Below are 25,444 nucleotides of genomic sequence, written 5' to 3'. Positions count from 1 at the left end.
AACATAAAGAAGTTTTATACGCAAGGGAAAAAGAAAACTTCTGAAAGGTACTTTTATTACTTTATTTCAAAGAGATTAAATTGTTTTATTTGTGCTTTTAATGGACCCCAGAACTGTAGGAACAGAGGGTCATATGACAGAGAAAAATTCTTCAGTTTTACTATTGTATTAAGGTGTTAATACAATACGAATTATGGTGTTTTCAAAATGTGCCCTTAGAAATATCCTACTTTAATCATAACTGTATTGAAAATCAGGTAATTAATGTTATGGTAAAACATTCATATACTGTATTTTCTTCTGAAAAGACTGAGTTTTACATTGAAAATATTGGTATGGGCCTTCAAAGGAACTCTGGGGCCCAGGACACCAAGGTGTTAAATGTGTGTTATAAAATATTTTTAAAAATGCTCTTGTGATAATCAATAAGTACATTTGCATTGTTCTTAAAAGAAGAGACACAGAAGATCCGAAGATGCCGCCTGGAAAAAGTGCATTTGGACTTTCAATCTACCATTAGAAAAATCACTCAAGGCCAGGTGGTGTGGCTCATGTCTGTAATCCCAGAACTTTGGGAGGCCAAGACAGGCAGATCTCTTGAGCCCAGGAGTTCAAGACCAGCCTGGGCAATATGGTGAAACCCCATCTCTACAAAAAAGTAAAAAATAAAAATAAAAACAATAAAGAATGTAAATAAAGAAAAATCACAAATCATTTTTGTGTGTTTATTTTCTTCATCTAATGCTTACTGTATGTCTTACGAAGTCCCTTATACAAAGCATAAATGAATCAAATAAATGCTACCTGTACATTAGATCAATCAACATTTCAGGATCCTCCTGATGTTCCTTCATTTTCACAGTATCAGAAAGAATCATATGGAGATTGAAAACCAGATCCTGGACCTGCAGCAGAGAATTATATGAAAAACATTCTTGAATTGTCATTCATCCATAATCACCAAATTAGTTTCAGAGATATTTCAGATAAATATCTAAAGATTTCAAAACAAGTTGTAAGATATTGATACGATTCTGTACAGTATAGGTATGTGGGGATATGGTAAGTGAAGGGTAGTAAACTTTATATAAATGCAGCAGACTATGTATATTTTTGTTCTTTCACCTGGAAACAAGCAGAACTGTAAGTAGAAATAAAACAGAGGGATATGGGAAATACAAGAATACAAAAGGAAAATTCTCTCCTATATTTCTGATTTTACTAAAAGGTAGTTTGTAGAAACTTTAGTTTTTAAGGCATATTATTGTTTGATTAATAAGTAGGAACGTTTCATCATAAAGCTTTGTCTGTACTGTCCAAGTCTGCTATTCTACTTATTATAAGTGCACAGAATTAAACACCACAGAATTAATTATTTCCAAAAAGAAGGGTAGCTTAATAAAACAAAGAGATTCAGTCCTATCTATGGCACATGATGTGTGGACTGAAAATGAAATAAATAATCCTCCAGCAAAAACCAACTTTTGATTTAACAATTTGGAAACTGCCTATTTAACAAGCCTATTTCAATTAATGATCTAGAAAGTAGCATTTCTGACCTGATCAGGAAATGTTGTTTCCCTCAATTCCAGATCTTCTTCAGCATATGTCAATATAGTCTTTAGAGAACGTCTTAAGAATTCTTCATTAAAATTCTGAGATGTGCCCACCAAGGAGGACAGTGACATTGTTACCTGCATTTTAACCCTGGCAAAGTTCTGTAACAGAGAAATTGTCTGGTCAATACTTAATATAGAAAAGCTTTAAAAAGTCTGCTATTTTTCCTTGCTAAAAGAAAAGTATATTTAGTGAAAAAATACCATTCTAAGCAAAATATTTTTTAAAGTAATAAAATATGCATATCAAAATCTTATTTTAGAAAGGTTGCAAAACTTAGAATTTTGTTGTGAATAATGTGCTACAAAACAGGATTTTAAGAAGTCATGTGTTAAGGGTTGAATTAGAAATTCTGCTTATGTCTTTATATTTCTTTATTATGGGCATATGTTATTAATATAACATTTTACAGATGAGGTTAAATAGCTTGATTGACATTATAAAACTCTTAAATGGTAGATGGAGTATTTAAATTCTAGTCCATTTCATGACATCCATACTATGATGAAAGTAATTTAACACACATCATGCATAAAGTAATGTAAGGTAGAATCTTTTGGAGTGATGCCTTTAACAGTTTATAACTTACATTCTTCCTTTTTTTAGTGTAAATTCATTTATGCTCCACCATTTTCTACCATGAAATCACTCTTAAGAGATTATTGGTGATAATATATCAATTGTCAAATCCAATGTTTTTTGGTCAATATTCTACTTCACATCTTTGTATATTTAAATTACTTTCTCCTTGAAAATCTCCTACCTTATCTTCAGTGGCACCACTTTATCCTGGTTTTCCTATTCTTTTTCGACTCTTTTTCTATTTTATTCCTTGGTTGTTCTTCCTAAATACCAGTATTCCCAAAGATTCTGTCAAAAACCTTTTCTCACTTAACATACTTAAGAGCCTCATCCATGTCTTTGCTTCAACCAGTATACACACGTTTCTGTCTCCAGCTGATATTTGTCTGTAGAACTCCAGGCGATTATATTTTACTAGATAGCACCATCTGGATGTCTCATAGGTACCACAAAGTCAACATGTCTAAAATACCTTCTCTCCCTATTGATTAACTAAAAAAATGATACTATTCTTGTAGTTGTGCCAAAAATCTAGGGGTTACCCCCTACTCATTCTCCCCTCTCATTTTTCATACCATAAATCCAAATCCACACCATCTCCTAATGTGTTCCAATATATCCTTTCTCCATTCCAAATGGCTTTGCTTTATTTTACACCCTCACCATTTCTTATTTGGATTATTGTAATAACTTCCTAATCAATCTCCATGCCTTTTTCTTTCATATCTCTCAGTCTAACCTCTACCTAGCACCAGGGAACTTTTTGTAAAATGCAAATCTGAACATGTTCCTCCTCTCCTTAAAATGCTCCTAAGGCAGCTGTCCAAAGTTTTGAGGATAAAATTCAAGAATTCAACTCAGTAAATATGTCACACTACATAGTAGGCACTGAGAGTATAGTGATAAAATAATTTATAGTTGGCTAGGCCTTTTCTATTACACCTTTATCCCTTACTCTTTCTTCCAGCCATAACCATCAAAAAGTGCTTTAAAAAAAAAAAGGGCTGGGCATGGTGGCTCACATCTGTAATCCCAGCAGTTTGGGAGGCCAAGACAGGAGGTTCACTGAGGCCCAAAGTTTGAGACCGGCATGTCTACGAATTTTTTTTTTTTTTTTAATTAGCTAGATGTAGTGGTACATGCATGTAGTCGCAGCTACCTGGGAGGCTGAGGTGGAAGGATCCCTTGAGCAAAGGAGTTCAAAGCTGTGCCACTGCACTTTAGTCTGGGCAAGGTTAAGACCTCATCTCCCAAAATTTAAAAAAAGTGCTAAAAAACTGTCTTTGTGTTTGCCCATTTCCTTCTTTCATTTCCATGCCTTTCTAATTATGTATGTGTCATTATCTTTACCTAAAAACTCTAGCCATTTAGCCATCTGATTGGGTAACTCTTCACCCTTACTTCAAACATCTCTTCTTTCTGAAAACCCATCCCTGAATCATAAGCTATTTTTCTATGTGCTTATGAAGTACCCTGTGCTTATCTCGCATTATATTAACAATACCAAGTACTTATTCAGCACTTGCTTAGTGCCATCTACTGCTATGTTTTACTTAATATTAATTTATGTAACACTCACAAAACCATCTGAACTAAATTCATCTATTATTAAATGAACATCACTTTCTCATCCTCTTCTCCCACTAGGTGCCAAGCTACTTGAAAAAAAACAAAAAACAAAAAACTGTCCTTTTATCTATGTCTGCCCAATGCCTACCAAAGCAGCCAGGACACAGTTCCATACTTTACTATGTTGTACAATATACAGACATAATACTGCATCTGTTGAATAAACATATATATCACTGCCAGTTTTAAATTACCCATTTCTTTTTTTCTTTTTTTTTTTTTTTTGAGACAGAGTCTTACCCTGTCACCCAGGCTGGAGTGCAGAAGCGTGATCTTGGTTCACCACAATCTCTGCCTTCCGGGTTCAAGCAATTCTCCTGCCTCAGCCTCCTAAGTAGCTGGGATTACAGGCGCCCGCCACCACGCTTGGCTAATTTTTGTATTTTTAGTTAGAGACGAGGTTTCACCATGTTGGCCAGGCTGGTCTTGAACTCCTGACCTCAGGTGATCCACCCACCTTGGCCTCCCAAAGTGCTGGGATTACAGGCGTGAGCCACTGCGTCCAGCCACCTATTCCTTTTTAGAAACACTGGCTGATACTAATACTATAAACTGTCCTTTCTTCTTTTATATAAAGCTTTTCCAAAATAACAGAAACATGTATCAAGAAAACTGAGTGTGGTCAAATTTTAGAGACTTTATTTCATGAACAAAATAAGATCAATAAAGTAACCATATCCTTCTATTCTGGGTTAAGACAGAAGACTTCGCTTCCAGTGAAAAAAGGACAGTATGAGACAGCAATTTGCCACTTCTGGATTTCATGTAAAAATAAAAGATGAATAGAAAAAAACCCCACAAACTCTATCTTTATCAAAACGAGGAGTCAGATATAATTCATTTATTACAAAAATGAGAGGTTGCCAACACAAGCTAAGATAGGAAGCAGTTCCAATATAAGGCAAGGAAAGGAAAGCAAAGAGTGAGGAATCCTAGGGCACAGATTTTAGAACTAATGAGGGAAACAAATATTTCTCTAAGTAAGAAACTTGGCCAGGTGCGATAGTAGCTCACATCTGAAATCCCACCACGTTGGGAGGCCAAGACAGGAGAGCTGCTTGAGGCAAGGATTTCAAGACCAGCCTAGGTAACAGAGAGAGATCCTGTTTCTACAAGAAAAAAAAAAAAAACTAGCCAGGCGTGGCATGGTGGTGTGTGCCTATAGCCCCAGCTATTTGGGAGGCTGAGGTGGGAGGATCCCTTTAGCTCAGGAGTTTTGAGGCTACAATGAGCTATGACTGCACCACTGCACTCCAGTCTGGGTAACAGAGCAAGACCCTGTCTCTAAAAAATAAATAAATAAATATATAAGAAACTCATCTTGAAATTATAAAACTGTTTTGAAAAAAAAATGAGCTAAAAATCTGGTAAAATTGGACAGAGATGGATCATCCAGAAAGTTTAGGCAGTTAGGCAAGATATGCCTGCAATAGCAAAATCCCAGCCAAAACACATTCCTGAAGGAACTCCCTATAAATGCTTGGGCCAAGATAACCCAGCTTATCTTATGTTGAGTAGTAAAAAGGTAAGGAAGAGCAGCAAAACTCACCAGATAAAGAATACTTAATAGACAAATGATGTCATAAAACAGATGAAAATTCTAATGAAATATTTTGATTTAAATTATACAAAATTTATGAAGACATTATCTTTAGAATAAAAAAGGCAGAAATACAAGAACTCAAAGAAAGATGGCAAAAATCAGAAAACAACATATAATCAATTACATGTGAGCTGGCAAAAGAAATTTTTTTACTTGGAAAAGTAAGAAAAAAACAGAAATGAAGATGAAATTTTAAAAGTGTTAAAAAGGAGAAGACAAAACGATAGGTAAAGTAAAAGATCCAACACATGTATAATGATACCCACACAGAAACCCCAAACACAGGAAAAAGTATTTAATTTTATAGTCAAGAAAATTTTCTGAAATAGATGAACTAAAAGTACACGATGTGCCTGAGAAACTTAACACAAATCAGTCAATACTAAGACAAATATTCTAGAAAAGTCATTTAATTGTAAATATAAAGGAAATCTCATGAGCAGCTGGGGGAAAAAACGTTATTTAAAACGGAGAAAAATACCTTTCAATATATCTACAACAATATTTAATGTCAGAAGACAATGGTACTCAAGTACCCTTTTTTTTCTATGAGGTGTTCTTTATCTGATAAGTTTTGCTGATTTTTCTCGTGCTTATTATTATTCAAAGTATAAGGCAAAGATTTCATAACCACCCTTGCTGTCCTACAAGTACAGACAACTTTAAACAATCAAGAACTTGGAAAACTGGCCGGGTGCAATGGTTACTGCCTGTAATCCCAACACTCTGGGTGGACAAGGTGGGAGGACAGCTTGAGCCCAGGAGTTCTGGGCTACAGTGAAGTACCATCATGCCACTGCAGTCTAGCCTGGATGACAGGAGGAAATGCTGTCTCTATTTTTAAAAGGGGGGGTGAGTGGGGTGGGCAGGGCGAGGTGGCTCACATCTGCAGTCCCAGCACTTTGGAAGGTCGTGCAGGGAGGACTGCCTGAGCCTACGAGTTCAAGACCAGATTGGGCAACAAAGTGAATTCCTATCTCTACTAAAACAAACAAACAAAAAACAGTTGGAGAATATTACTCCTAAGAACCTTGATGAGGACAATATTTAGCTAAATAAAAGATAATTACAGCCCCAAAAAACTGATGGTAAGCAATATTTCATTTTACAACTAAGACTACGAACTAAGACTGAAATGTTACAGCTAAGAAAAACAGTTGGAGGGTGAGAAAGGAGATGGAAAGAAGTACTTAACTATCTAAAGTAGACATAAAACAAATAACATTATTTGAAGGTGGCAATTAAATCAAGTGAAGTACATGCAGATTCAACAATACAAATGTAAACAGTAAGAAAGATACTTTTTTGAAATACTGAGGTACAAAGAATGACAGGGTGGAGGAGAGAAAAGAAAATCAGCAATTTTATCACTGTTCATTAAAGGGAGTTAATAGATACTTGTCTCAAGTAGAGTTTCTCAGTATTTTTTTCATTATTGTCCCCCTAATAAATCTTTTTGAACATTTTTTCTAATTACATCCCTATGATATTTTAATATCAGAGATGTATTCATCTGTTTATGTACTCTATGTATTTCTGGATTTATATACACTTAAGAAAGTAAATATAAAGCTTACTCTTTTTACTTGATGCAAGGTTATGAATGACTAGATAAAAATTTTAAGTTAAAAATCTGAAAATGATTTACATTTAGCTTATGTTTATAGGCTGGTTTTCTGAAAAACTTTTAATATAGTCTTTTAGCTTAAATAAACTATAATGTATCAAATTACACAAATAAATTAGCAACTTATATAACTACAAAACAAAAGCAGCAATGTAATCAATTTTTTAAACCATTCAAAACTGCTATTTATCCAGCAAAAGAAAGGAATTAAAAATTAATTTCTTAAAAATTATTTCAGTGAACTTTCACTATTTGCTTGATAGAAGGAAATAAGTTCTGGCTACTAGATATTCATTCAGATATTGTTGACTTTTTTTATTTTCAGCAAATGACATGATTAAAAATGGGTTGAATAACTTTTGCAGAATGAAGTAATAAATTGGAAAATTTTTTTCTTGGGCTTAATTTTCAAAGCCCAAGTCACACACGAATGCACTGAGAACCAAACATAAACAATATCCACTAGGCAGCCAATGGAAGCAACCTCTTGCCATATGACTGAGATCAAGCAATTGATTAAAAGTTTCCCAATCACAGTCATCTATTCTTCAGTTTTATAAGCCCAATTTTGCATACATTTTGTTTTTTGTTTATCTTCCATGAACTTAATGTCAATGCTGCTCATGTGATATCCAATAAGACCAATGAGAGAAATAAATACTAAGGAATGCCATGTTGTTGGGTAGTGTTGAGCTTTGGAGGACCGTAAGCTAAGATTTTTCTCATCCTCCACAAAAACCAATTTTCACTCCCTTGGTGGTAATTACTGCCCTGGTTGAGAATGCATGATCTAAAGAAATAGAGTACTAGAGGTATTATATAACTACAAAGGCAACCATTAGAGCAAAACCAGAAATTTTGCTAAATATGATAAACACTACATCCCCAAAACAAGGTAAACAGACCATATAGTGTAAGATGAAAACAACCAACACAATTTTTTTTAAAGGGGAGGCAAGAGGGAAAGGCATAACAAAATAATAAAATAAAATTCCAGGACATATGTAATATGATAACAAGTATGAAAGGTTTAATTCAATTAGAGGTTGAATCACAAAGCAAAACTCAACTCTTATGTTGTATATGAGAGGCACATCTAAAATAAAGTGAAAATTAACAAGGCAAAGGCAATTAAAGTAAGTTCAAATTAAAAAGAAAGCAGAGGTCAAAATCTTAATACCATAAGAGATGAAATTCAGGCCAAAAAATAAAATAGAATAAAGGTTTTAAATAAAACCAAGACGAGTTCTTTTAAATTCCAAAGGAGAAAAACTCTTAAGAAGATATAGTAGTTATGAGTATTAGTACACCAAATAAAAGCTAAAGGAGAAACAGACACACACAGTTATAGGCTTTAATTTACTTCTCCCAAGTGAAACAAAAACAAGGATATGGAGAGACAGAATAATGTAATTAATAAGGTGTATTTATCTAGTATATGTTTAACTCAACATTCTGAAAACAGAACTACTTCCCTTTTAAAGATTTCTTTGTAGAACACTCATAAAAACGGATTATATTTAGACACACAAATACACAGATCCACAGTAAAGAAAGGGAGAAACAGAATATACATTGTACAATCACAATGTAATAAAGCTGAAAATTAACATAAAAATTTTTTTTTTTTTTGAGACAGGATCTCACTCTGTCACTCAGGCTGCAGTACAGTGGTGTGTTCATAGCTCACTGCAACCTCACACTCCTGGGCTCAAAGGGATCCTCCCATCTCAGCCTCCCGAGTAGCTGGGACCACAGGCACAGGCCACCAAGCCCGGCTAGTATTATTTATTTTTTTGTAGAGATAGGGTTTTACTATGTCACCCAGGCTGGTCTCAAACTCCTGGCCTCAAGCAATCTTCCTTCCTTGGCCACCCAAAGTGTTTGGATTACACGTGTGAGCCACTGGAACCAGCCAAAACTTTGAAACAAAAAGGCTAGTAGCCAGGGGCGGTGGCTCACTCCCGTAATCCCAGCACTTTGGGAGGCCGAGGCAGGCAGATCACGAGGTCAGGAGATCGAGACCATCCTGGTTAACATGGTGAAACCCCGTCTCTACTAAAAGTACAAAAAATTAGCCAGGCTTGGTGGTGGGCACCTGTAATCCCAGCTACTTGGGAGGCTGAGGCAGGAGAATGGCGTGAACCCGGGAGGCGGAGCTTGTAGTGAGCGAAGATCGCACCACTGCACTCCAGCCTGGGTGACTGAGCGAGACTCCGTCTCAAAAAAAAAAAAGGCTAGTCAACTCTTTGGGTTAAAAAGAAAATACAAACTGAAATGACAAGATTACTAAATATCAGAACCAAGGAGATGTCAAAAATAGCACTTAAAGGAAAATTCAAGGCCTTAAATACTTACATAAGCAAAAATAAATGAACTAAATATTTGACTCAAAAAGGAAAAATATAACACATGAATATAACATATAATAAAAGACAAATGAAAAAACGGAATTCTTCAAAGGCTGTGACATGTAATTGTAAAATATCAAGCCAAGATACTTAAACTTGTATTTCTTTTTACTTAGGGACAATTAAAATTTAAAACTGCTCAATGTACATTTATATTCTAAGTCTGTATTAATATACATACATACGTACACATGATATGCACACAATTGGAGATTTGAATTTTTTAAAGATATACACAGAATGAAAAATATCGATAGCCTATGATTAGACTAAAAATATACAAAAAACTCCATGCTCTCCCAAAAACTGATTTAATAACTATCAGCAGAAGTTATATTTCATTATGAATACAGAGAATTTTCATGATAAAATACTTACATTCCCAATCTCAAAGTTTTGCCTCATTAGTAGGTAAAGGGAGGCACTGGCATGTGACCGTATTGTACTGATGCTACTGCTACAGTGTCGGAGAAGCCTGAGGCATAAATCAGCACACTGCTCTGTCTCTTCTTCAAATAAGAGTTCAGGAAACTGTAAAACAACAAAACAAACCACCACTGAATTTTTACAGTAAAAGTTCCTGAGACATGTTAATATAACCTGAACTGGAGATTTGTTAGTATAGCCCAGAAATTAAAAGAATGGTTAGGACAATATTAGCTAATGGTTAATAGTGTGAGACACAGAGTCAAACTGGGTTCGAATGCTGATTATTCCACTTACTAACTAGTAGTGGGACCTTGGACAAGTGTTCTCATCCACAAAATAGGCCTAATAATATATCTACAAGGGATTGTTGTGAAGCTTCTATCAGAATGTGCATAAAACACTTAGTAATCAACATATATGAATTCTATATTTATTACAAAATAATACATAAGTTATTTTCATCAACATCTCTGCATTCCATCTTCTAGGATAATTAAAATGAAATAGCTACCTTCAAAATTTAAGAATATACATATTTCTAAGGGAAAACAAATATAAGAAGTAAACATTTAAAGCAGTTGAACAAACACATACCTTCTTTTCCATTCATCATAAAATAATTTCAGTGGGTTGAATTGCTTATATATTGAATTCTTTATAAATTGAGTTTTTTAAAAAAACAGAACCAAGTGAAGAGAAAACAAGAGAAGCCCCATATTTAAGATTGGCTATTAATTTCAGGCCCTTTTCCACATCCAAGTTACTGTTTTTCAAACCAGAACTGGTTAAACTGGTGATTCGAATAAATGAAAAATTCCAAAAGGCAGGCAGCAGTAGAGAGGCAAAGAAGAATCAAGGGTCTTAGGTTATTATTTAAATTTTAACTATACATATTCATTAATATATTACTACACACATTAACCAATGAATGTGTCAAATGATCTTAGACAATGTTAATAAAGAAAACAAAGTCTGACAACACTGCAGGTACAAAATAACCTACCTTTGAAACCAAGGCTCTCTGTGTAGCAAAACAGTGTTGTAGATAAACTGCACTTTGGTTACAGGCCATGCTGTGTAGTAGCACTTTTAGCACTCCACCAAGAATGCTCTCTTTGGATTCCGTTACAGAAACGGTCTGCAATTTGAAAATAAACAAATAAAATAGAGATATACCTGCAATTTAGTTAGGGAGGTTACAGGCCTCCCTATGTATTAATAAAGACCTCCCTATATGTATAAATAAAGTTTTAAAAGATAAAAAAATGATAACATAAGATCTAGGATGGCTTCAAGAAGGAGCTAAGCAGGATTTGAATAAGAAAAGGGGGAAAAAGAATAAATATAATTTAAATGAGAAAAAAGAGGAGTAAGATACAATGGCAAGAAATCATAAGGTGTGTTTTAGGAAAATTAGTAAGTAAATTTGAATTGACTTGAGGTTCATGTAGAAAATAACTAGAGATAAGGCTGAAAAATAGAGTGGTGCCTAGAGCAAAAAATGTTGGTGGTACACAAATAACCATTCTTTTCTTCTTTAATAATTGAAATCCTGAATTTTAGCTGAAGACTTTGAATCTGGCTACAGAGAGAGGTGAACAAAAGAGAAGTTACATCTTCTGAGTCATGCCCTTAAAAAAAGAAATGTACTCTGTCCCTGCTGTTTCTTTTCACTGAATGAAATACAGACAGGATGGCTGCAGCTCAAGCAACCATCTTGGGATTAGGTATCTTGGACTTATTAAATTTTTTTTATTTTCAAAACTTTAGTCAGGATGATGACTGATAAAATCTTTTTTTTGTTTTTGAGATGGAGTCTTACTCTGTCACCCAGGCTGAAGCGCAGTGGCTTGATCTTGGCTCAATGCAACCTCCGCCTCCTGGCTTCAAGCAATTCTTGTGCCTCAGCCTCCTGAGTAGCTAGGATTACAGGTGCATGCCACCACACCCGGCTAATTTTTTTATTTTTAGTAGAGTCAGGGTTGGCTGGGTGCAGTGGCTCACGCCTGTAATCCCCACACTTTGGGAGGCTGAGGTGGGTGGATCACCTGAGGTCAGGAGTTCGAGACCAGCCTGACCAACATGGAGAAACCCCGTCTCTACTAAAAATACAAAATTAGCTGGGCGTGGTGGCACATGCCTGTAATCCCAGCTACTTGGGAGGCTGAGGCAGGAGAATCACTTGAACCCGGGAGGCGGAGGTTGTGGTGAGCTGAGATTGCGCCACTGCACTCCAGCCTGAGCAACAAGAGCGAAACTCCGTCTCAAAAATAAACAAACAAACAAACAAATAAAATAGAGTAGAGTCAGGGTTTTGCCATGTTGACTAGGCTGGTCTTGAACTCCTGACTTGAAGTGATCCACCCACCTCAGCTTCCCAAATTGCTGGGATCACAGGCGTGAGCCACCATGCCCAGCCATAAAATATTTTTAAAGGAAAAGTCTCACGAAAATGTACAGAATGGATGGTGGGAAGAATACAGAGTGAGTTATGAAGTAGGTGGCCATTGTAATAGCGTTGAAATATGAACCTGGCAGAGTAGTGGTAGTAGAAAAGGAATGGAAGGAATAGGTGAGAGATATATTTACTAAAACATCTGAAAGATCTTGCTAACTGATTTGAATCCTGGCTCTTCTACATACTAGCTGCATCATTATGGGCAGTTATTTAACATCTTTGCGCCTAAGTGTTCTCATCTACAAGATGAGGATACTGACAGTTTCAATGTCATGAGTTTCTTAGAAGGATCAAATGAGTTAATATTTGTAAAGTGCTTAGGACTATGTTTAACACAGAAAAAACTAAATAAATGTCAGCTATCACATTGTTACTACAGGGTAATACTGCCCAGAGGGCTACTGTTAGGACCCAACATGACGATTATAGATAAAGAGCCTGAAACATTGCTGTGGTATACAGAGGATACTGCATAAACCCAGTGTATCTATATGTAGTTATAGCTATACATGCATGTTGAATCTCACCTAATGGCAGAACATCCAACTATAAATACTCAGAGGATATTTGGAAATGCAAGACTAGGCCATCAAGGGGAAAGACAAGGAGATAAAGATTTCATAATCATCCTCCATGAAGAAACAGTTGAAGCTATGGGAATTTATAATTACAGAGAATCTCAGAACGCTTGGAATGAAACTTTTAGGAACTACTAATATTTAATAAAATGTAATTTTATGGCTCACAGTAAATAATTTTCCCTCCAACCTCAATTTACCAAATCCATATTTTAAATTTCTCTTCTTTGCATTCTTACCTGAACAACAATCTCTAATGTATCTAAAATGATTAGGTTTGCTTCTGTAGCCAGGTTTCCATCAATCAGTGCTTCGTGTTCAATCTCTGCTCTTGATCTAATACAAAATATTGTAAGAAATCATATTTATCTTTTTGAAAACCACAATTCTGAAAAGACTTAAGGATGCATAGAAATAAAAAATTTCAAACCATTTTCAATATTTGCCTGATAAAAATTACAAGAGAATAAGAAAAAAGGCAATAGTTTACACATTTACGTGGCTTTTTTGTTAACCACGACAATACACATTTTCTCACCCCATTACAAAAGCGTAATGCCACTAAAAGCATAAATGTTTATGTTTTAGCTTTCAAACATGCAGCAGACAGTTTTATTCTAAGTGACACTGACACTAGGTGGTGCTACGTGGGCTTGTATTTAGGACTGCTTCAAGGAAAACAACATTCAAATATTTAGTATTCATCTTATTATTTCAAATATTTCCAATGTCTGTATTCAGGATAAACGTACTTATTTTGTCTAAGGTTTCATCTAATTTTCCCCCAACTTTTTTTATATAAATATGCTCAGATGATAATTTAACTCTCCAGTGAGACTAGATGGAATCACTCATTGGAAACAAAACAAATTTGGGGAAAAAGGATGTGAGGTGACGAATATGCTAGTTAGCTTGCCTGTGGTAATCATTTCACAATTGTACACATATATTAAAAGATCATGTTATATTCTGTAAATATACACAATTTTGTCAATTATAACTCAATAAAGCTAGAAAAATAATGAAGAAAAAAGAACAAAACAGTTTGATGCAATGAAGTGGTTGACTTAAATACTAATATTTGTAAAAATATCATTTAATACAAATAAAAATGTAAGGATAATTACACATGATTTATGAATATAGCTGAGATTTTTGTTTTAGCAATAATAGATATACAGACACTATATATTACACCAAAGTAGACAAAATAACATAAAGTACAAGGCCATATTAAACACTAACTTTTCTAAGTTTTTAGATCTGTAAGTCTGTGAATCTTTATTATTACCACAAAAGAGAATACTTCATTAATTTACATTTTACAAATTCAATTTAAGAATAAAAGCACTTTGAGAGGCAGAGGTAGGGGATCCTTGAGACCAGGAGTTAAGAGACCAGCCTGCACAACATGGCAAAACCCTGTCTCTACAAAAAAATACAAAAATTATCCGGGCGTGGTGGTGCACAGCTGTAGTCCCAGCTACTTGGGAGGCTGAGGTGGGAGGTTCACCTAAGCCCAGGAGGTCAAGGCTGCAGTGAGTCATGATTGTGCCACTGCACTTTGGCCTGAGTAACAGAGTGAGACCTTGTCTCAAAAAAAAAAAAAAAAAAAAAAAAAAGAATACAATTATCAAAACTAAACTGGAAAATAAAATATTTAATGTTCAAACTTAAAATTTCCAGTGACATTTTATAAAGAAACATAAGATGGTTTAAACAAAAAGAATCAGGAGAACACCAAAAAAGTCTCCCTCAAAACACAGCAAGATAAGCCAAGAGAACATGTTCTACAAATGCAGAAATAAAGCACTACTATACTGATAGTATAGTACCTGGCTACTCTGTGATTTCTAAAAAATAACACATGTAGAAAACCATCAGAAAAATAGATTTGGACAGACGGAGAAAAAGAAAGGAAAGCAAACATTCCAAGGTTAAGAATTTTAATATATTTATATGACATTCAATATCTGATTATTTCAAGCTCTCATACATATGGTACTGAAACTTGTTTCTCTGCTGGCTCTCACTTGTTTCCTCTGTTTTATGATTTTACTGTCTGTGAGAAAATATTGTGAAAGTTTATTTGTGAGAATCTTCTGAGGCTTGGGCTGATGATGGTTCTCAGATAGGGTAATCAATCATCTTGGTTTGCCTTAGGACAGGACTAAGGGGCTCCCTGGGATGTGGGACAATCAGTGCTATAACTGGGAGAGTGCTAGGCAAACCTAAAATGAGTTGGTCACTCCATTCTCAAAGTTTTATGAGCCAGTGAAGCTACTTGCGGGCTAACTTATAATTATAAATTCTCAAGAAAAAAATTTTAGCCCCTTGACTCAGTGCCAAATCTCAAGCCAGGTAAGTTTACCTGCAGCCACTTGGGCAGTGAGAAGACTCATGTAAGTGCATTGTAGGTGTTTATGGCAGTAGGATCAGTCAATGTATTAAGTCTGCCTTCACGCTAGAAACAGAAGACCTGTATTGTTTTGTCTTTCTTGAATTATATTATAAGCTCCATAAGGACAAATGTCAGGTTTTTGATTCTTTGTAATATCTGAAATATTAGTTCAATGTGACACCTAAAATATGTTCAAAAAATAGTTGCTGAATACATTTTCCAAGAAGATGTTTTAGAGAAAATGGAGTTTAAAATATAACATTTTGCCTTACTATACCACATGAGAAGTTCTTCCTCCAAATCTTTTTAAATCTAAAATTTTTAAATTAAATATTTTGTTCTCTAAGACAATATATTTATTAAATGTAAATACTAAATATAAAGTAAAAGTTATCATTTTCCTCTTGCATTTTAAAATTCAACACACCCATCAGTAACATAAAATAGAAAGCTCTATTACTTGTCAAGCTTCTCTGTGTTTTGACGCCAGTGAGTCATATCTTTTCTCCACCTCAAATTTTCTTGACTTCCAAAGGCACTTCCAGATGGGCTTCTCTCTGTCAAATAAATTTCAAAACCAATTTTCAAATGTTATTTCAGTTGGACCACATATATGTATACTTGCAATCATGTAAGAAATATCATACAACAATAATTTGTATAAGCCATTTCATCCTTAGTACAAGTGGAAAAACCTGACGATGGTGCTTTTTATTAAAAATTTTCACAATAATTTCAGGAGAAATGTACTTGCTATATGCAGTATCCTTTTTTTAAAACAATACCCATTTAAATAAGCAAATGTTCTAACATTGATTTTCTTAAAATCTTAACCATGGCTTATAAGGCCTTACATGATATGACTTTATTTCCTACCATTCTTCCTCTTGCTTACCACTTTCTGTTATCCTTGCAAATCTATCAGTATATATTCTGACTATGCTTCTGACTTACAACCTGTGCAACGGTTGTTGTTCCTTTTTCCTAATTGTTCTTCTCACAAATTTTCATTTATCACCTCCTTAGAAAGGCCTCCCACTCTCCAATACCTCCTTTTCCTTTTCTTTTGCATTGTTCCTTTCCATAACACTTAGGACCACAAGTATATAAGCTCCTTAAGAACAGAAATGATATGTACTTTGTCCAGCATGTTATGTCTAGGCTGATAAAGTGATTTCTAGGTTTGAAGGCAGACTGCATGTATGGATTCCTTTAAGGGGTGGCAGCAATAGAAATGATTCATACAAATCCATTAGAAGTGGAGACAGCATTGAGAATGTGGAGAATATACAAATATACATTTAAACAATGGACTCAGTCATAATTTCAAACTTTCAACTACAAAACTGCTTGTTTTTGAAAAATGTAAGACTTTAAATTGGTTGAGAGGATGGAAGAATAATGAAAGTAAAAGTTCAGAGTTCAAATATAAATTTTTAAAAATACTGAAAAACAAACACAAAAGAATACAACTATACATATGTCAATTAAAGAAATACAAAAAAATACTGAGAAATAAGAATCATTTCCTGTACAATAAAGGACATGGCTCTATTTCTTCTAATTTCTTTCCCTTTTCTTTCCTTATCTCTTTCCTTTTTTTAAATTTTGAAATCCATGTCTTTAAGAAATTTATGGAAAAAAACAAAAAGATATGCCTATATTAAGATAGTTAGCAAAATTAACTATAATATTCTATCATTTACATTTTTTCCCACGAAACTGTCTCTCAATAGTTAATAATGTCTTAGAACTGAAAGTTAAGAAAAAGAAAAGAATGTATATTAGTAGACCTAATAAGCCAATGTCTATTATTGACCTAGCTTAAATGTAGAAATGTAAATAAGAATTACAAGACAAGTAAGAATTACAAGAATTATAAGACAAGAAGACTTCAATTCTTATATTCAAACAAACCCACAAGTACACCGTAAATTGTATATAACTAAAGTGAAAAAAAGGTGCTCTATTAATTTTTTTAAAGGCAAAGACTGTGCCTTTTCATTATTACAAAACATAGTATATAAATGATACTTAGATGATTATTATGCTAATGAACTGTCAGAAAACAATTAAAAATCCATTCACACTTACATTCATATTTTAAGTCAACAAATACATATTGTGCTGTTGGCATGTATCATCTACACAGATGACCAACCCATGGCCCTGGCCTTAAAAAACTCTTAGCAACAGTATTGTCTGTATGTCACTTTAGAATTTACAAAACGTTTCTGCATACATGGTTACTATAAAGATGATAAGATCAGTTAGTTACACTATCTTCTAAATTCTGAAAACAATCACAAATTTATAAGGAAAAGGAAGATGGGGAGATTAAGTGACTTGGCCAAGGTTATTTGGCTAATGGTAGCAGACCTGGGATTAGAAAACCAGTCTTAAATGCTACTAAACTGTTTTGTCTCACTGATATTTGAGTTTGATGGGCAATATTTTTGCCTTATATACAGGGCATATTAATTCATTTTACAAATAAAGAGTAAAAACAGGCCAGACGTGGTGGCTCACAGCACCGTGAGAGGCCAAGGTGGGAGGATCACTTGAGCTCAGGAATTCAAGACTAGCCTGGGCAATACAGTGAGACCCTGTTTCTAAAAAAAAAAAAAAAAAAAAAAAAAATTACTTGGGCATGGTGGCACACACCTGTAGTCCCAGCTACCAGGGTAGGTGTGTATCGGGGGAAGAAGGTGTAAAAATTGCTTGGGCGAGGGAGGTCAATGCTGCAGTAAGCCACAATCACGCGACTGCACTCCAGCTTAGGTGACAGAGCGAGAATCTGTCTCAATTAAAAAAAGAAAATGTAAAAATAGATGTTACATGGAATGATCCCTAATGTAAACCAGGGACTCTGGGTGATGATGTGTTAATGTAGGTTCACCAGTTACAACAAATGCACTACTCTGATGGGGGATGTTAATAATGGGGGAGGCTATGCATACCAAGGGGTATATGGGAAATCTCTGTACCTTTGCTCAGTTTTGCTATGAACTTAAAACTGCTCTACAAAAATAAAGTCTATTTAAAAAGGGAGGATGGATGCTATTAATCACATAAGGACTTGCTAGAGAAAGTTTTCTAGAGAAGACTTTCTAGAGAAAACTGGGGGGTATGCTGACTCACCTTAAATCAGAATTCTAACTTGTATTACTGCAGAGAAATGATTATTCATGTTAATTCACAGTTACATTTAAAACACTTTTTAAAAAGCATAGGATTGACACTGAAGAAATTCTCACCAGGAGGAGAAGCTATTGTGTACGTACCGAGCTGTCCTCGGCTTCGGCGTACCATTTCTTGCCTGGCACCTATGCTCCCAAGAATAGCTTCTTCAAGCTTTGCTCTCATGTCTTTTGATTTCTTAAAGGTCAAGCTATTCATTCGTTCAAACACTTTTTTCCCCTAAAATGTAAACATTAGAAGAGAAGAGGTATTGAGGAAATTTTCTTCTATTTTTTCCACATTATGTTTCTCCTTTCTTGTTCTTTGCAATGGTACAATGACCACTTACTTTATACTCAAAGCAAGACACACAGAGATAAAGCAGATCTAATAGCCGGTTTAGCTGCAAGACTGAGAGATCTGTAAACCACTTCTGTAGAACTGTTTCATCTGCATTTTTGAGAACCCAAAGTAGACAGATCAAAAGGCTTCGACTTGATTCTGCTGAAAAGGTAGTGTGTTGTCTGCCACTCTGAAAATAAAGAGCAGTAAAATGAGACAGATTGATCAAAGACCATTTCTTGTTTTTTGGCTATCAACTGTTTTCTTCTAAAAACAATAAAACAAAAGTTGCTTAAAAATAATATAATTAAAAAGAACCATTTGATTTAGACAACACTTGTATAAAAGGATCATACATAACCTTAAGGTTAAGAGCCTGAAGTTTAATGAACCTTTCCTGATAATAGAAGTTTGTTTTAATCTACTGCATGACTGTCAGCAGGGGATAAATAAATGTTAATAAAAAACATAAAGATTAAAAGATTCTACCATTAAAAACTAAAAGATATATATCACAGAATATCAGATATAATGAAAATAAAGGAAAAAAGCAACTGACTCACAGTAAATAAGAGTGGGCTAAGAGTAGAAAGTAATGACAAAATCGTGTATGTCAGACTTAGAAGACTATTGTTTTTAATCAAGCACCACTGATACAAAAAGGAAAAGTCTTAGGCTATATAGAAGTAAAAAGCTATTTCTACTTATAGCATATAAGGTTGAAATGCTATTTTCAATAATCAATCTATATTAGTATATAGTATGTAAAACAGAAATGAAAAAATAAAAACACATTTACAGTACCACTTATTGGACATATACTCTGTTTCAGTCATCATACTAAGCATTTTACATACATTATTTAATTTAGTCCTCCAACAGTATTGCCAAGCAGGTTGTATCATCCCAATTTTACAGATAAGAATACAGATGATAATAATAATAATGATGACAAAAAATAAAATTTGAAATGTGCAAGAAACTATGCTAATCATGTTTTATTTAGCTCTCACAACAACTGTAAACTATCACATTAACTATTATTATTATTAGTTTACAGGTAAGAAAACTGAAGGCTAGAGAGTAATTTGCCTTACTATACCAAGAAAGGATAAAGCTAGGATTTTAGTCCAGGTTAACCGCACTCCAAAGCCCATACTCTTCACTATTATACAACGTTCTAATATTCGGCTGACAAATATACTAACTAAAAATGAGGAAGACGTAGAGGGGATGTTGAGAGGAAAGACATAGGAAAGCTGAACATACACAACTGTCGAAGTCATGATCTCAACTACCTCACCAATCTTCCTTCTATTGTGGATGATAATTAATGACCAAATGCTTTATGTGTATAAAGTTATTTATCCTTCACAATCACTCAAAGAAACAAGTATTATTACTTACCTCATCTTACAGAAAAAACAAAAAAAACAAAAAAACCTGACCACCAGAAGTATTTTGTAATAAGAGGCAGGACAAGAATTTCAACACAGAAAGTGTGGCTCCCGAGACACAAGCTCCAAGCTCGTATCCACTTTGTTTAGTGCCTCTCATGGCTGCCCATGCATGTAAGTGAATTCACCCACATAAGCTTGCTTAACTATTTTGCTATACTGCTTCTGAGCTGGGCACAAAAGAACTTTGACCCTCATCCCTAAATCCACAATTGTTCTCATAAGGAAAATGCTTCTTTATTTTAAAGACAGACACTTTTTTTATAGCCGAACTTTCAGATACGCATAAATACATAGCACTGACTGAATTTTCAAGTACCTATTTTTTAGAAATACAATAAAAAATTATTCTCATCTTGACAAACAGGCATACACTGACATCTCTTATATTCCCACATAAATTGCCAGTAACACAGTGACATCTTTGGGAAGAATTAAGACAAACATGAAAAAGACTCAGTAATGTAAAGATGTCAGTTTTCCATCAAATTGTTCTATAGGATCAATGCAATTCTAATCAAAATCCCAGTCAGGTTTTCCTGGAACTTTGACCAGTGATTTTTAAATTTAATGGGGGAAAAGCAGAGAGCCAAGATACTCTTGAAGAAGAACAAGGTGGGATGTGGGGAGCAGGGAGAAGAATGTGTTCTACCAGATATCTGCAGTTACTAAAAAACTAAAATAATTAGGACAATTTGATTTTGGCATATTTTTGGCAGTCAAATGAAACAGAATAAAGAACACAAAAAGTGTCCTATGCATATCTGAAAATCTGATCTGTGACAGAGCTGGCACGGTGGATCACTACTGAAAGGATGAACTGTTTAATAAATGATGTTGAGACAACTGATCTTCCTTGAGAAAAAAAAAGCAGATTCCTACCTTGTACCATCATACAGAAAATAAATCTAGACAAAGAAAGAACTTTAAATACAAAAGGCAAAATGTTTAAAACTTTCAGGAGGAAATATAAGACAATATATTTATAATCTTGGGGAAAGGATAGTATATTAAGACATAAAAAACATAAACCATAAAAAAGATGATCACATTTGCCTACATTAAAAATGAGAATTTGTATTCATTCAAATAAATACATTAAAAAGGCACATCATAAATTAGTAGAAATGTGCACATATAAAACCAACCTGAGATTAGTATCCAGAACAGTCTCAACCAAGGTTCTGTGGCATAATTAAGCCCTACAAAAAATGATTTGAGGGACTATTTTCCCCATTCTCCCAAAGACATTGATAGCAAGGACCACTCTAGGTGTATAGAAGTTAATCTATCACCTACAATAAATGCCTTAGCTCATTAGTTCTTAATTTTCTGGTTGAGAAGGGATGACCTCTAGAAAACAGAAAGAATTGTTTCATAACACTATTACCAGGAATCAGGAAGAGGTCCCAGAGTTCTACATTTTCCAGGCCAAGATTCATACCTCTCCTTCATATTATAACAGCCAGAGCTTCACAATTACTCTCTGCCTTCAGACCAGCAGGATTAACCTCATTAAATGATTTTCCCCAGTTTGTGTCTACCACCTCAACAGGCCCAGCCTTCAGAAGGCTTCATTCATGACTCGGACTCTGATCACCACACACATAGCTCTTTATATTCTCTCTTCTTACCTCACTTGACACGTCTGCTCCTTCTCCTAAAATTCTTCCACTATGACCTCTGAAACACATGGTCAATCATTAACAAAACTGCTTTATATCTATAAGAATATATAGCTTATGTTCTCATAGATGTATAAGAACACATGTATCTTTGTCAGACTATACAACCTACTAACCTTCATCACTGCAGTCATATACTAATCTCCAGAAGACTGGCCCTTATATCTTGATGCTTTTAGCTCCTGACTCACTTTCACTATTTTAAACACTACTTTTTGTCACAGTTCTTAGTGATTTCAATGTCTATGTATTTGATTCTCTAAATATCCTGTGCGATTTTTTACTTCCATAACCAACTTGTCTAATTCTCAAGAATACCACTTACTACACACACTCACCCTTGTAGTCAAACCTTATGCCTTTTATTACCATTATTGCATGTTCCCCTAAATTTCCATTTTAGGTATGTCCCACCATGCCAATTAAAAAACAAAAACCAAACCAAACAAACAAACAGGCCGGACGCAGTGGCTCACGCCTGTATCCCAGTACTTCAGGAGGCTGAGGCAGGCGGATCACCTGAAGTCAGGAGTTCGAGATCAACCGGATCAACATGGAGAAACCCCGTCTCTACTAAAAATACAAAATTAGCTGGGCGTGGTGGTGCATGCCTGTAATCCCAGCTACTCGGGAGGCTGAGGCAGGAGAACTGCTTGAACCCGGGAGGTGGAGGTTGCAGTGAGCCGAAATTGTGCCATTGCACTCCAGCCTGGGCAACAAGAGTGAAACTCTGTCTCAAAAAACAACAACAAAAAAACTACCTCCATTTTAATGATCCCTCTTCACAACCACCACTTCAACTTTCCATCTCATTACTTCTTATAAATCAACTCCAACAACACACACAATATCAAGTATTAGAAAGAACATGGAGCAACAAATATTTCTTCATTGCTAGAAGGAATATATATTGCTAGAACCACACTGGAAAACAATTTAACCAAGTAAAACTGAACATGTGCATAACCTCTAACCCAAAAATGCCACTCTTAGGTATATACCTTAGTGAAACTCTTCTACAGAGTGATGTAAAGGAACATTCATAATACCTTTAATAGCCCGAAACTACAAACAACCCAAACTTCCTTTGAGAATGAATACATAATTATATTTTCTGATGGATTGCTATGACATTACAGACTACAGCTATACATATCAACATGAATGACTCTTACAAACATATACAAAAAAATCAAGTCATAGAAGTACACATAGTATATATTCATAAAAAGGTGAAAATATGTGAAGCTAAATAAAATATTGTTTAGAAATATAGACAAAACTGGCTGGATGTGGTGGTTCATGCCTGTAATCCCAGCACTTTGGGAGGCTGAGTCAGGTAGATCACTTGAGGCCAGGAGTTCAAGATCAGCCTGGCCAACATAGTGCAACTTGTCTCTACTAAAAATACAAAAAAATTGGTCAGGCGCAGTGGCTCACGCCTGTAATCCCAGCACTTTGGGAGGTTGAGGCGGGTGGATCACGAGATCAGGAGATCGAGACTATCCTGGCTAACATGGTGAAACCCTGTCTCTACTAAAAAAATACAAAAAAGTTAGCCAGGCATGGTGGCGGGCGCCTGTAGTCCCAGCTACTCAGGAGGCAGAGGCAGGAGAGTGGCGTGAACCCAGGAGGCAGAGCTTGCAGTGAGCTGAGATTGCGCCACTGCACTCCAGCCTGGGTGACAGAGTGAGACTCCATCTCAAAAAAAAAATAAAATAAAATAAAATAATAATAATAATTAGCCAGGTGCAGTGGCAGTCACCTGTAATCCCAGCTACTCAGGAGGCTGAGGTGGGAGAATCACTTGAACCTGGGAGGCAGAGGCTGCAGTTAGCCAAGACTACACCACTGCACTCCAGCCTGGGTGACAGAGCAAGACCCTTTCTCAACAACGGTAACAACAACAACAAGAAGTCAATAAAAGAGAGAAAAAAAAAACTATAATGGGGTAAGACAATATAAAGTAAAACATAAAATGTTAAATACATCCAATTTAATTTAACTAAATGTAAATGGATTAGAAACTCTAGTGAAAGAGAGAGATTAACAAACCAGATTTTTAAGATACAAGAAAAAAATCTAACTATATGCTGTTTTTAAAAGAAATATCTAAAACATAATACAAAAATGTTGAAAGTAAAGGGATGAAAAAGTCATGCTATACACACACACAGAGCAAAGAAAATCTAGTGTAGTTATAACTATTTTAAAAAGCATCATAGTTCATGTAGATGAAAGTGAAATCCACCAAAATTATATAAAAGTGTTAAATGTTTCATAATCAGGCCTCAAAAGGAACAAAAATCTGACAGAATGACAAGGAGAAATTACAAAACCACAATTGTAGTGGCATATTAGAATAAGCACGCAAAATTTAGTAAAGACCAAAAAGATTTAAACAACAAAAGTACAGGACATAGAATGCTGTAACTAACAATGAAAGAATATTCATTCTTTTAGAATACATGAGATATTTACAAAAACTGACCATATACTAGACCATAAAACTAGTTGCCACAAACATAACAAACTGATATCATACAGAGTTATGCTCTCTGATCCTTTAATTAGGCCAAAATCAGAAACAAGGATATCTAGAAATTTTCATGACTGAAAATTTAAGACAAAAACAACTTTTTAAATAGCCCAAAGGCCTAAGAAGAAATCATAATGAACTTCAGAGTCATTCTGAGATGAATCTTGAAAATTCTACCTATTGATCATGATAAACTTGTTCCTCCAGCTCACAATTTAGAAGTCACAGATGACAGAAGGGAGAATGTAGCAGGCAATGTGATCCTAGAGGCGATGAGAAGGGATGACTAACTGGCTAAAAGACGGAGAGAAGATGAAACCATTTGGGGAAGATGTAAGAGATTGCAACTAAGTTGAATAAATAAGATACACATTAAAAAAAAAAATGCCTGTATAGCCAAGACAATGAGCAAAAAGAACAAAGCTGGAGGCATCACACTACCTGACTTCAAACTATACTATAAGGCTACAGTAACCAAAACAGCATGTACTGGTACCAAAACAGATATATAAACCAAGGGAACAGAACAGAGGCCTCAGAAATAATGCCACACATCTACAACTACCTGATCTTTGACAATCCTGACAAAAACAAGCAATGGGGAAAGGATTCCCTATTTAATAAATGGTGTTTGGAACCGGCTAGCCATATGCAGAAAACTGAAACTGGACCCCTTCCTTACACCTTATACAAAAATTAACTCAAGATGGATTAAAGACTTAAATGTAAGACCTAAAACCATAAAAACCCTAGAAGAAAACCTAGGCAATACCATTCAGGACATAGGCATGGGCAAACACTTCATGACTAAAACACCAAAAGCAACGGCAACAAAAGCCAAAATTGACAAATGGGATCTAATTAAACTAAAGAGCTTCTGCACAGCAAATGAAACTATCATGTGAG

At 35.0% G+C, this 25,444-nt stretch overlaps 1 protein-coding gene across 11 annotated transcripts in view; it reads right to left on the bottom strand.

The window, feature by feature from the left end:
* The window catches only part of DOCK7 (dedicator of cytokinesis 7), a 240,872-nt gene that overhangs the window by 39,428 nt on the left and 176,000 nt on the right, over window positions 1-25,444 (bottom strand). For all 11 annotated transcript variants that reach the window (XM_054484551.2, XM_054484560.2, XM_063654806.1 and 8 more), the window contains 8 exons: window positions 18,865-19,047; window positions 18,620-18,755; window positions 15,796-15,892; window positions 13,174-13,270; window positions 10,902-11,036; window positions 9,848-10,000; window positions 1,560-1,718; window positions 805-905 (listed from right to left, as the gene is read on the bottom strand). In XM_054484551.2, the coding sequence (XP_054340526.1) occupies window positions 805-905; window positions 1,560-1,718; window positions 9,848-10,000; window positions 10,902-11,036; window positions 13,174-13,270; window positions 15,796-15,892; window positions 18,620-18,755; window positions 18,865-19,047 (1,061 nt within the window). The remainder of the gene's footprint in view (window positions 1-804; window positions 906-1,559; window positions 1,719-9,847; window positions 10,001-10,901; window positions 11,037-13,173; window positions 13,271-15,795; window positions 15,893-18,619; window positions 18,756-18,864; window positions 19,048-25,444) is intronic.

Source organism: Pongo pygmaeus, chromosome 1, assembly GCF_028885625.2.
Source record: "Pongo pygmaeus isolate AG05252 chromosome 1, NHGRI_mPonPyg2-v2.0_pri, whole genome shotgun sequence".
Classification (NCBI taxonomy): Eukaryota; Metazoa; Chordata; class Mammalia; order Primates; family Hominidae; genus Pongo; species Pongo pygmaeus.
Note: the sequence above shows the minus strand (reverse complement) of the source record. Positions and strands in the feature narration are given on the sequence as shown.